The sequence below is a fragment of the Pelodiscus sinensis genome, chromosome 5 (assembly GCF_052426305.1).
Source record: "Pelodiscus sinensis isolate ZL-2025 chromosome 5, ASM5242630v1, whole genome shotgun sequence".
In the NCBI taxonomy this organism is placed as follows: Eukaryota; Metazoa; Chordata; order Testudines; family Trionychidae; genus Pelodiscus; species Pelodiscus sinensis.
In genome coordinates, this window is record NC_143056.1 from 4,160,326 (window position 1) to 4,172,924 (window position 12,599).

A 12,599-nucleotide genomic window follows, 5' to 3' on the forward strand; every position below is an offset into this window, starting at 1 on the left:
CAAGTCTTTTTAATCTCCCTTCCAAACCCCTAATCCGCTTTTTGCCCCTTTCTGAACCTTTTCCAATGCTAAGATAGCTTTTTTTAATGAGGCGACCACGTCTGTACGGAGTATTCAAGCTGTGGGCGTCCCATGGATTAATATAGACGCAATACATTATTCCCTATCTTAGTCACTATCGCTTTTTAACGATTCCTAACATTCCGTTTATCTCTAAACAACATTGCAAGAGTTTGTGTGTTTGTATTTTTCAGCAGGCCTCATGCTTCCTTAGTATTCCACTTCCACATAACACCCAACCATAGGAGAGCTAAACAGAAACACGGATAAGAACGCTGGGCTGTTTACTTACAGTACACGTCCACTCTTATTGACTTGATCGCCGGAGAACCCAAGCCGTTCTCCGCCTTGCAGTAATAGCGGCCTCCTTGATGTCGCTGGATATTTGTAATCCTCAGAGTTTCATTGAAGACACTCGAGTCTTGAAATCGGTCAGAGGCACTTCCTGCTGTTTTGGTCCACCTGATCTGAGCAAGCATCAAAAAAGATCGTTACTATAGGTTGGCCGTGTGTAAAAATGAATGCAGTGTTGCTTCAGAGACACTGGAATAAATTGCCCAGGGAGGCTGTGGAATCTCCAGGACTGGGGATATTTAAGAGCAGCTTAGATAAACATCTGTCAGGGATGGTCTAGAGCATAGGTTCTCAAACTGGGAGGGCAGGAAAAAATTCCCACCCCCTCTCTCCCACCCGCCATTCCCTCCCTCGAGAAAGAGCCTGGTTCGTTCGGTAAAAAAAAGTCAGGGGAGGATGGAAGCTTCCTGGGTAGTGGTTTTTTTTGCTCAACAAGTTTTGCTGCTATTTTGTTTTTTTGGGGGGGTTCTCAAAAATCAAAAAGGGGACGTGATGCTGAAAAACTTGGAGAACCACTGGTCTAGAGAGTGCCTGGTCCTGCCGTGAGGGCAGGGGACTGGACTTGATAACCTCTCAAGGTCCCTTCCAGTTCTAATATTCTATGATTTCTCTACAAAACGGACAGTGGCATGTGTAATGTGGCTATGAGAAATCTAGACTGTGGGTCTAGAACTAGCCTATGTCAGCAATAGCTAATAGCAATTCCTGATTATTCTACTTAGACATAACTTTTAAAGAACTATACCCTCCTGGTGAGGGATACGTTGGATGAGTCCGCCGCCAGCAGTAACACATCTGCTTAAATAGCTGCAGAAAAATCCCATAAGGGCAGAAATAAATAGAGCACATCAGGGTAGTTCTCCGTTCTTCTCAATAGCTGAGGCAATTTTATATTGAATTTATTTTTGTGCCGTTCTACTAGGCTTAGCTATAAAAATAGCGCAGTGAGCCATCGCACTCGTTAAAATTGACTAATTTTGAGAGATTTTGAGCCCTCGCAGCTCCTATTGAACTCAAATTAATGAGAATCAGACCACAGATTTCTACTGGGAAACACCTTAAAAAAAACCACCAGAAGTCCCAGCTGCTTTTTGAATGCCGTACCATAAACAGCATCTTACTCTTTCATGTAGCTGTGTATACGGAAGGGGCTGGGTTTAAAAATAGTTGTTTTTTTTAAATTGTCCATTCACAGAATCCCCAGAGATCTCAGGAGTCATCAAGTGCAGCCCCCGGCCCAAAGCAGGACCAACCCCGACTCAATCATCCCAGCCAGGGCTTGGTCAAGCCGGGAATTAAATACCTCTAGGGATGGAGATTCCACCCCCTCCCTAGGGAACCCAGCCCAGCGCTTCCCCACCCGCCTAGGGAAACCGTTTTTCCTAAGATCCAACGTAGACCTCCCCCATTGCAACTTGAGCCCATTGCTCCTTGTTCTGCCATCTGTCACTACTGAGAACAGCCTCTCTCCATCCTCTTTGGAACCTCCCTTCAGGGAGTTGAAGGCTGCTCTCAAATCCCCCCTCGCTCTTCTCTTCTGCAGACTAAACAGACCCAACTCCCTCAGCCTCTCCTCGTAAGTCATGTGGTGCAGCCCCCTCAGCATTTTGGTCGCCCTCCGCTGGACCTTCTCCAATGCACCCACAGCCTCTGTCTAAGGAGGGGCCCAGAGCTGGACGCAATACTCCACAAGTGGCGCAATTCTCCAGAAATGACCAACACCGTTGGGATGCCTACAGCAAACAATGCAATTGTTTTAAGCACAGCTGTGTGTAACACCGAGAGGCAGAAGTGAACCTGCAGCCTCTGGAGCTTAGTGTAGGAGCCGCTACAGCTTGAGCTCAAAGCCAACCGGCCCTCGGCTAAGGCGGTAGAGGAAACTTATTCCTTCTCACTGGAAGTGGTCTAAGTGCCACCGCGCGGGATGACACACCGTGCCCAGCGGGTGTGTGGGTTACATGCACACAGCAGAATCTGCCCTAGTTATGAGACAGGCGGTTGCTATGGTGTGGCTTGGTTAAAGGTTTCTGTAGTTCAGGCCTGGGCAAAATACAGCCCGTGGGCTGGATCTGGCCCACCAAGCCACCGGATCCGGTCCCCAGAGGCAGCAGAGAGCCCAGGCAGGCTCCCCTGCTTGCCCGACAGCCCCACACACCGGGCAGAAACGCGGCAGGAGGGCTCCTTTCAGTTTTAAAACTGGAGGGGAGGGCGGAAGTTTCAGGAGCCGCCCCGCCCCCAGCACAATCCCATTGGCCTATTTATGGCAGAAAGCAGCCAATGGGAGCTACTTGTTTGAATAACAGGCAGCCAAGAAGAACCTCGTCCCCTCTCCTGGGCGCAGTTATTCACTGAAGCACATGGCCAGGCAAGCAGGCAGGCTGGATGGCTGGGAAAAGTTTTAAGCTCTGCAGGCAGGTAAGCAAGTTGATCTGGCTGCTGGCTGGTAAGTCTCTTGGCCATAGCCTGGTTCTGGCACCCCAGCCCCTCCCTGCCCCAACCCTCTGCCCCCCAACTCAATATACGCAAACCCTCTGCCCCCCCTTGCACCCACACCCTTTCCTAGATCTGGCACCCCAATCTCCTGCCCCAGATCACAATATTCTCCTACCCTAGATTACATCCCAAACCCCTGCACTGCAGTCCCCTGCCTTAGGTCGCAACTGCCTCCTTCACCCAAACTCCCTCCCAGACTTCAGTCTCCCTCCTGCACCCCAGTCCTCTACCCCAAGCTCCATTCTGCACCCCCAAACTCCATCCCAGACCCCGTCCCCCCCTCCATTCATATCATGGAAGAGTGCAGCCCTCAACCACTTTCCAAAATCTTGGAGTGGCCCCCACCAAAAATTATTGCCCACCCCGGTCATGTTGGATAAAACACGCCTTGACAATCATAGAATCATAGAATCATAGGACTGGAAGGGACCTCGAGAGGTCATCGAGTCCAGCCCCCCGCCCTCAAGGCAGGATCAATGGTTCAGCAAGCTGCAATGGTCGCACTGCACAGTCCAAGCACAAAGCTGCGTTTCGCCCAACGTTGGCCAGGAAACGGGTCTGACACCAAGTCACTCCATGGACTTCCCAACGACGCTTCGCTTCCAGCCGTGCCAAAGACTGGCCTAGTTCAGGGGTCTCCAAGCTTTTTAAGCACGAGGCCACTTTTTTGAATTGACGTGCAATCCAACATCTACCTCAAAACGAAACACTTTTGCCCCTCCCCCTTTGTGCCCCTTCTCTGAGGCCCCATCCCTGCTTACTCCATCCTCCCTCTTCCCCCTCCCTCCATCACTTTCACCAGGGAGGGGCTGAGGGTTGGGGTGCAGGCTCTGGTTTTGGATTACAAGATTTGGAGTGAGAGGGGCTCTGAGCTGAGCCTGGGGCAGGGAGTTGGGGTACTGGAGGGGGGTCTAGGCCCAGGCTCTAGGAGGGAGTTTGGATGCAGGGATGCTCAGGACTAGGGCAAGGTCTTGGGGTGCAGGAGGGGGTTCATGACTGGGGTAAAGTTTTGGGATGTGGGTACCAGCTACACACTGCTTATCTCAGGCGGCTCCTAGATGGTGGTGCAGTGGGGCTAAGACAGGTTCACCCCCATCCAGGCCCTGCCCCACTCCCAAAAGCAGCCAGCAAACTCCATCCCAAGTCCTGTTGTGCCCCCTCTCTGCTCTGTGGAGACAGGATGCAGGGTGGGGGAGGGGAGCACTCTGACATCAGTGCCCCATCTTCCTCCTCCCCTGCCCTGCACAAGGAGCACGAGGCTCCTGAGGGGACAGCTCCAAGGCAACGGGCAGGAGATGTGCGAAGTGGGAGGAGGGGCAGCGGAAGATCCTGCTCGACTGGTCGGTGACCACTGGCCGGGTTATTTTGCTACCAGCTTTTCCATCTCACGCTCAATAATTCTGCACCAGCTCTGTTGGAATTACAAGCTAAAGGAAGCAGAGACTTGCTGAGAAGCAGACCCCTGGCAGAAGGGGAAATGGTCTCCCTCCCCTGAAGGGAAAATGGTCTCTACCGTGTTTTGCTGAGTCACCGGCCTTCCCCGTGCGGCGGCGAACACGACTTCTCTTTCGACTCACGGCGACTTGCACTGGAGGAAGGGACGGGCTGCCCAGCCTTAGGGACAAGGCATGGCAGAAGTCACGCATCAATTATTGGCCACATCTCCTGTGGAGGGGGGGCTGGTTAATATAATTACCATTTGTAGCTGCTCTGCGTCAGGTAGGTGGCAGTTTGGTATATCCCAGGGGGAAAAATACGCCATGAAATGCCTCATTCCGCACAAATTCTTGATGTTCAGCAGCACGGCGTTGCTGTTTTTCTTATGCAGATTATAGAACGTCTAGTGGCCCAAGCCGAATCTGGATGCCCACTGTGTAAGGTGCTGTACACACACGGCGGGAAGCAGGCCCTCTCCGCTCCCAAGGGCCATGTCTATACTAGGGCTATGTCTACACTGACTTTTCTTGGCAAAAAATATGCTAATGAGGGACTCCTTATTCCCCAAAAAAGGAGCTATCCCGATCTTGCAGAAAAAGGGGGTTTGTGCAAAAAGGAAATGGCCACACTGTTTGCTTTTGCGCAAAAACAAATCAGCAGAAAATATGCAAATGAGATTGCAACTCATGCAAATGAGTCCCTCATTAGCATATTTTTTGCAGAGAAAACTTGTAGTGTAGACATCGCCTGGGAGATTATTTCCAATTTACTAAATTCAACTTTGGAGCACCCAATTTTACAAATTCGAAGTTTCATGTCCTCCCTCCAGAAATTCCCTGGAGAATGAAATTTTCCAAACTCCCCCAAAACATTTGACTCCCTTTTACAATACACAACAGCTATTCACAAGAGATGAGGAGGTAGCACGTCGGGACACATCACACTCTTTGTAGCTGACCAGCATCGCTCAAACATGGCGGCACCACTCAGCGGGATAAAGCAAATATATAAAACTCTCCACGGGCAAACTATTCTGTCTTTCTGAATGAGAAATTCCATTAGCACGGCGATCTGTACAAATACTAATATGTTTGCACTTCTGCTGCTAATCCCTGATTTTGGGGCAGTCTAAGTCATCCATAAAAATGTGCTCAGTTTAGCTTGGTGTGAAGGCCATGCTGAAGGTTGTTGTCAAATTTTAATTTTTTTTATTTAAAAATAAACATTGGTTTAGTGCTCAAAAAGGAGACTAATCACTGAATCTCCTGCATGCTTTATTATTCTTATTAAGGTTAGTGTTTGAATGGAAATTTGCCAGGTTCTGGCTTCCTATTCAATATTTTAATTTTTTTCTTATATTTTAAAACTAAAATAGAAAAAAGGAGTGAACAAAAGGATTTTGGTCCTAAATGGGAAAGATGCTTTCCTTGAAAAATTCAATAAATTGGACTTTAAGGTGCACCTACACAGCACCGTTATTTCGGAATAATGTCCGACATTCCAAAAGAACTAGGAGAGCGTCTACACAGCTAGCCCGTTATTTTGAAATAATTTTGAAATAACGGGCGGCTTATTTCGGTGTTTGTAAACCTCATTCCACGAGGAACAACGCCTCTTCCAAAACAGCTATTTCGGAATAGCAGTCTTGTGGATACTCCGTGGCTGCTATTTTGAAATAGCTCCTCCTCCAGGCCATTTAAAGTAATTACTCACTAGTGCTTCCTGGGGCTCTTAATTGAGGTAGGGAGTCCATATTAGGGGAGCCTGCCCCAGACTAATTTCCAGGCTTCCCTGTCGTGTAGACGAAATAAGCTCTTTCAGAGTATTTCTTCCAGAATAGCTTATTGCGAAATAATCGTGCAGCGTAGACATAGCTAAAAGAATCTGCCCCAGAATACTTTTGTTAAAGCATTCACTATTGTGACAACCCATCTAATCTTTGAAACAATGCAACCCAGTCTTGACATTGGTACAGTGATACCCTTGGCTACCGCTCAATAAACAACCCAAAGATTCCCTTACTAGATCTCTCCTCCAACATCGAAGACCATTTCAAAGAGGTTTGACTTTTGACGGCAAGAATATGCCACTAACAGTGGATTTTTAGCTGTAAAAGGATCCTTCGCTTTTTGGGGAGGAGGAGGCGGGGTAAATATTCACTGTATAAAGGCATTGTGTAGCTCACATCTACCTAGGCAAGAGAATCGTCTTCTAAGAGAAAAGATGTAAAATAACCACCCAGTTTCTCTCTCATTCAAGTGAAAGTAGCTCTGGAGAAAAATACTATGATTACACGGAGGCCGATTTAATCTCAATTCATTGTTCACGTGGGCTTTAATTCAATGCCAATACTGTAGTGATCTGATTCCAATCAATATAATATTGTTATTTATTGAGTGCCAGAAAAACTTAAAATGTCCTAATGCACCAATCAAAGCAAAGGAATACAGTAGGATAAGATGGCCGCCTAGCGGTTTTAGTCCTGGTCTACACTAAGGTTTTATTTCAAAATATCCCCCCTTAGGTCACAATAATAAACGGAGTATTATTTCGAAATAACAGGCTGTTTATTTTGAAATCTGTACTCCTGCTGTGTGGACGCTCCAGTGCTGGTATTTTGACATAACTACTCCCCAGAGTAATTCAAACTAATTACTCCCCAGTGCTTCCTGCAGCTCTAATTAGAGGTAGTGTGTCCACATTAACGGAGCCTCCCTCAAACTAATTTCCCTGTAGTGAGGACATCTTATTTCGATTTTGTGAGTTATTAAATCGATTTTAGTTATTTTGAAATAGTTTTCTCATGTAGACATGCCCTTATGGAGCCATAGCTCCCCTTGAAGAGAGACCTCAGCTTTTGCAGTTCAGTGGACAAATTGAAAACAAAATGTTTCAGGCCAAACTAAACAGCTTGGGTCAAAGGAAAGACGTCGGTTGCTGGAGGTGACACTTAGGTGACTTGAAGAATAATTTGTGAACCATCTTGATTGACCCCATTTTTTTGACATAAAGTTTCCTTTGAAAAATTGTACCCAGCTCTAATGAGAGTCATGCAGAGGCTGTTGGACTAGGCCTGGTACGGTCAATGGACAGTTTGAAAAATGTCATTAAGTATCTTACCAAACATCCACTGAAGGAAAGTTGATTTCAATGGGCATAAGAACTTAAGAACATAAGAGCGGCCATACTGGGTCAGACCAAAGGTCCATCTAGCCCAGTAGCCTGTCTGCCGACAGCAGCCACTGCCAGGTGTCCCAGAGGGAATGAACCAAACAGGTAATGATCAAGCGATCTCTCTCCTGCCATCCATCTCCACCCTCTGACAAACAGAGGCTGGGGACACCGTTCCTTACCCATCCCAGCTAATAGCCATTAATGGACTTAACCTCCATGTATCTACATGCCATGTGAGGAAATTAGTCAACGTCACCATTTCATACATCATTCCCCTCATATCTGAGCCCCCTGAATTGTCAATGGATTTCTCTTCACGGCACTGCTGTGAGGCGGGGTGATGCTTATATCTCTCCATACCTCCTGTGAGCAAATCCATTGCAGAGAGTCTAAATGACTTGTTCAAGGGCACAAAGGAGACCTGCAGTGGACTGGAGAATTAAATCCACCTCTCCCAAGTCCCAGGCAAGCACCGATGTTACTTATTCAAGAGTGTTCTGGGCTGCAGGAGAAATACTGGAGGAGAAATACTACCGTGTGAATTGTGTGACCACTCACACAGCATGAATGAGCAAATATTCGAAGAAAAAGCTTGTGAACAACAGAAAGGCCAAAACTATTCTTTTGCAGAACGCAGCTTTTTGCTGAAGTCACATCCATACATCGGGGCTTATACGAACGAGACTCAAAATACATGTGAGTACATAACATATTCATTCCCCTACAGTCCTCAACTTGGTCTCTTAGGGTGAGTCTAAACTACATGCTCCATCGATGGAGTCATGCAGGTTAGGCTATTGGCAGAGGGAAATGAAGCCGCGATTTAAATAGTTGCAGCTTCATTTAAATTTAAATGGCTGCCGCACTGAGCCGACAAACAGCTGATCAGCTCTTTGTCAGCTCAGCGCGCTAGTCTGGACACTCCCACGCTGACCTGAAAGCCCTTTATCGACCTCCCCGTTATGCCTCGTAGGATGAGGTTTACTAGGGAGGTCGAAAAAGGGCTTTCATGTCAACGGGGGAGCGTCCAGACTGCCCCGATCTGCTGACAGACAGCTGATCAGCAGAGCGGGGCAGCCATTTAACTTTAAGTGAAGCCGCAATTATTTAAATTGCAGCTTCATTTCCCTTTGCCGAACAAACAAATCTACATGGCTCCGTCGACGGAGCCATGTAGTCTAGACGTACCCTTACAGTACGTCTACACTACAGTGTTTTTTCAAATGGATATTTTTCCGAAAAATACTTCTACTATGTCCACACTGTGACAGCATTCTTCTGAAAGAAAATAGAAAGAACAAAGGTGTTTTTTTGACATTAGCAATCCTCATTCTATGAGGAAGAAGCCTTTTTCCGAACGAGCTCTTTCGGAAAAAGGCGTGTGTGGACGGGGAAGAAGGAGTTCTTTTGAAAGAAGAGGAAAGAGGAAAAAGCACAAGTGCCCTGGTGGCCGCTCCGTCCATAGTAATCGCAGCTGAAATGTGAGATGGTGTCCATTCAGTGTGGACGCTATCTTTCAAAAAAGCAGATCGCTTTTTCGATGCGCTTTTGCCGTGTGGACGCTCTCTTTCAGAAGACGTTTTTCCTGAAGATCTCTCCTGGAAAAGCTTCTTCTGAAAGAAGCCTGCAGTCTAGACATAGCGTTAGGAAGGAATTTTCAAAAATGCTCCAAGTTGGCTTTTCATGTCATTTCTGAATATCCTACATATTGGGTCTTTCCTAGGATTCTGCTCATTATTTGTCATTCAGAACTTCAACAAACACTCACAGTGAATGCTTATTATTAAAAGTCTCTAGGTTACATCTACACTGGGAGTTTCTGTAGCAGAAAATATGCTAATAAGGGACTCATTAGCATAAGTCACAATCTCATTAGCATATTTTCTGCCCATCCGTTTTTGCGCTAGAGGTTTTTGCGCAAAAAGAATCATAGAATCATAGAACCGTAGAGCTGGGAGAGACCTCAGGACGTCAAGTCCAGCCCCCTGCTCTAGGCAGGACCAATCCCAACTAGATCAACCCGGCCAGGGCTTTGTCAAGCCGAGACTTAAACACCTTTAGGGATGGAGTCTCCACCACCTCCCTAGGGAACCCATCCCAGTGCTTCACCACTCTCCTAGTGAAATAGCTTTTCCTAATATCCAACCTGGACCTCTCCCACCACAACTTGAGACCATTGCTCCTTGTTCTGCCATCTGTCACCACTGAGAACAGCCTCTCTCCAGCCTCTTTGGAACCTCCCTTCAGGAAGTTGAAGGCTGCTCTCAAATCCCCCCTCACTCTTCACTTCTGCAGACTAAACAGACCCAAATCCCTCAGCCTCTCCTCATAGGTCATGTGCTCCAGCCCCCTCATCATTTTGGTTGCCCTCCGCTGGACCCTCTCCAATGCGTCCACATCCTTTTTGTAGTGGGGGGCCCAGAATTGGACACAATACTCCAGATGTGGCCTCACCAAAGCCGAATAAAGGGGAATAACCACATCTCTGGATCTGCTGGCAATGCTTCTCCTAATGCAACCTAATATGCCATTTGCCTTCTTGGCTACAAGGGCACCCTGTTGACTCATCTCCAGCTTCTCATCCACTGTAACCCCCAGGTCCTTTTCTGCAGAACTGCTACTTAGCTGGTTGGTCCCCAGTGTACCCGCTTCCATTTTGCACAAGATCCTTATGCCCCAAAAAAGGAGGTATACCGATCTTGCGGAAAAAGGGTTTTTTGTGCCAAAAGAAAATGTCCACAAGGCTTGTTTTTGCGGAAAAACCCCAGTGCAAAAATGGATCATCAGATGTTATGCAAATGAGATTGCAACTCATGCAAATGAATCCCTTATTCGCATAATTTGGCCGAGAAAACTCGTAGTGTAGACGTAGCCTCAGAGGGCTAGCCTGTTAGCCTGAAATTTAAAAAAAAACCTTAAAAATAATGAATGGCTATTAGCCAGGGTGGGTAGGAACGGTGTCCCTGGCCTCTGTTTGTCAGACGCTGGGAATGGGTGACAGGAGAGGGGTCACTTGATGATTCCCTGTTTCTGTTCACTCCCTCTGGGGTACCTGGTGCTGGCCACTGTCTGCAGACAGGACCCTGGGCTAGATGGACCTTTGGTCTGACCTGGTATGGACGTTCTTATGTTTTTATGAATCTTAAATACTAAACAAAAATGTAGGTGGTATCATGATCTTTTGCGAGCACAATCCACTTTATCTGATGAATGGAGCAAGGAGTCCAGAGGTACAAAGAAATAGCAGAAAAAGAAGGGTTGGGGAGGAAAAAAGAAGGGAAAAAAGTGGATTTTATCCTTCTCTTCCCCCCACCACCCTCTTTTTCTGCTGCTTATTATTAAGTAGGACATTCGCAGAAAGCAAGGGTGGATTATGCCTGATTCACTAACAAAGGAAAGGTAGGTCCATTCACAATCAATATTCCCAATGAATAGTTCAACTAACTCTGTACAGACTAATCCACTGAACCATTAAGACCTTGACTAGTATTTTAATGCTTTGAGCCGATACTGCACGAAGTTCAGAGTCGTGATCCGGGCATGGCTTGTGTCTTCACAGTAAAATTGTTTTTCTGCTTTAACGAGGATTCTCAGAAATGCATTTCCCCTCTTGTCAGATGATGGATGAGCCCGGGGGGTTGACCTAAACTGACACACGGACACAAGACATCAGAGAACACAGAACCGGTTTGCTGATGGGGCTGTTTTTACAGGTTTCATTTGAGTGATCAGCTCCTGTCGCCTTGACTTAGGAACTACACAGAAAAAGTTCATTCTGGGCAGCTGTCTCCACATAACAGATGGCCAGTTGGAGCAGCAGCAAATGTTGTATTCCCGGTTTACTCAGGAAAGGAACCTTAGGAATTAAAGAATGAGTTGGGAACATACCGCAAGGTCTCGGGAAGGCACACGAGATCAGATGAGTTGATCACCGTAGTCCCTGATGAACTTAGACTCTATGAAAGACTTGCAGAGGTTTACGGTCTTTCCTTTATGCAATTTTTCCAATGGATGTATTTTTCTTCCATCCCCATGAGTGGAGGGAAAGGAATGTAGCAAATACTTTTTTTTTAACATTAGAAAACAGGAACCACTGGGAAGCACCAGCTACAAATAAATAAAATAATCGAAATAGCATCATCCCACATGCTTAGTGAGGAATCACGGGGGAATGGCGCGCAGACATCTTCCTCTCATTTTCCTGAGAATGTAAGGACGAGAAAATTTCTTCACCACCCTCAGGACAGTGAAATCCATGCCTCGGGTCCCACAGTACTTTTGGGCATGATTACAGTCCGGAGTCAGCTGGGGCGATGCCAAACCATGATTTCTACCTCCCCTTCTTCCCAAAAGGATCTCAGCCAGGGGAATGGATGGGGGAGTTTTTCACGCAGGATTAACCTGAACCTTTACACATCACCCGGCTTCTTATTTCAGATTTTTGGCTGCCTTTCTGATTGGATGATTTTTTGGCGTCAGTTAAAATTCCAGAGGTTGGTTCTCCCTCCGATCCACGTGTCGTTTGCATTTTCCATAAAACACATGGGCCCTCCCTAAAGTGACTCCTCTTTGTTCTTATTGAGCAACGCCCATTCAGAAAGTGGCTACTCCCACTTCCTGCAGGGAACGAAAAGTTACAGATTTGCAGGGCTCTTCTCCCGTGTGGCTCAGTATTGCCAATCCCAAGCAATCAGGAGTCAGGCTCAAAAAATGATGAGATTTTAAAAAGAAACCTCATGATTTTTTAGGCAAACTAAAATGTATTTTGTGTTCTTTCTATTTGCCTTCTGATCAGGAATGAGATCAGGTGACAGTCTCAAAGGATCTCTGTGACCGAAGCTGTCACAAAGGGCTGGCTGGAAAACTCAACCATTTTCCACCTGCTTGCATCTTACGTAGTTATTTACCTTGGCACACAATGCAGCTAGTGGAAACCTTGAAACCCAGCTTCTGACCAGCTTCAGACCTACAGGAGTGCCGATGGGGCAGAAACACCACCTCTGGAATGGCAGCCGTAAATGACATTGCAATGTGTTTGGATCCAGCTGTTTGGATGTAGGCTTTGTGCCAGGCAATGGATA

At 46.8% G+C, this 12,599-nt stretch overlaps 1 protein-coding gene across 2 annotated transcripts in view; it reads right to left on the reverse strand.

Moving 5' to 3' along the window:
• MDGA2 (MAM domain containing glycosylphosphatidylinositol anchor 2) overlaps positions 1 to 12,599 on the reverse strand; it is a 634,890-nt gene that overhangs the window by 332,409 nt on the left and 289,882 nt on the right. For both annotated transcript variants that reach the window (XM_075926141.2, XM_075926142.2), the window contains exon 3: positions 353 to 527. In XM_075926141.2, coding sequence (XP_075782256.1) covers positions 353 to 527 — 175 coding nt within the window. The remainder of the gene's footprint in view (positions 1 to 352; positions 528 to 12,599) is intronic.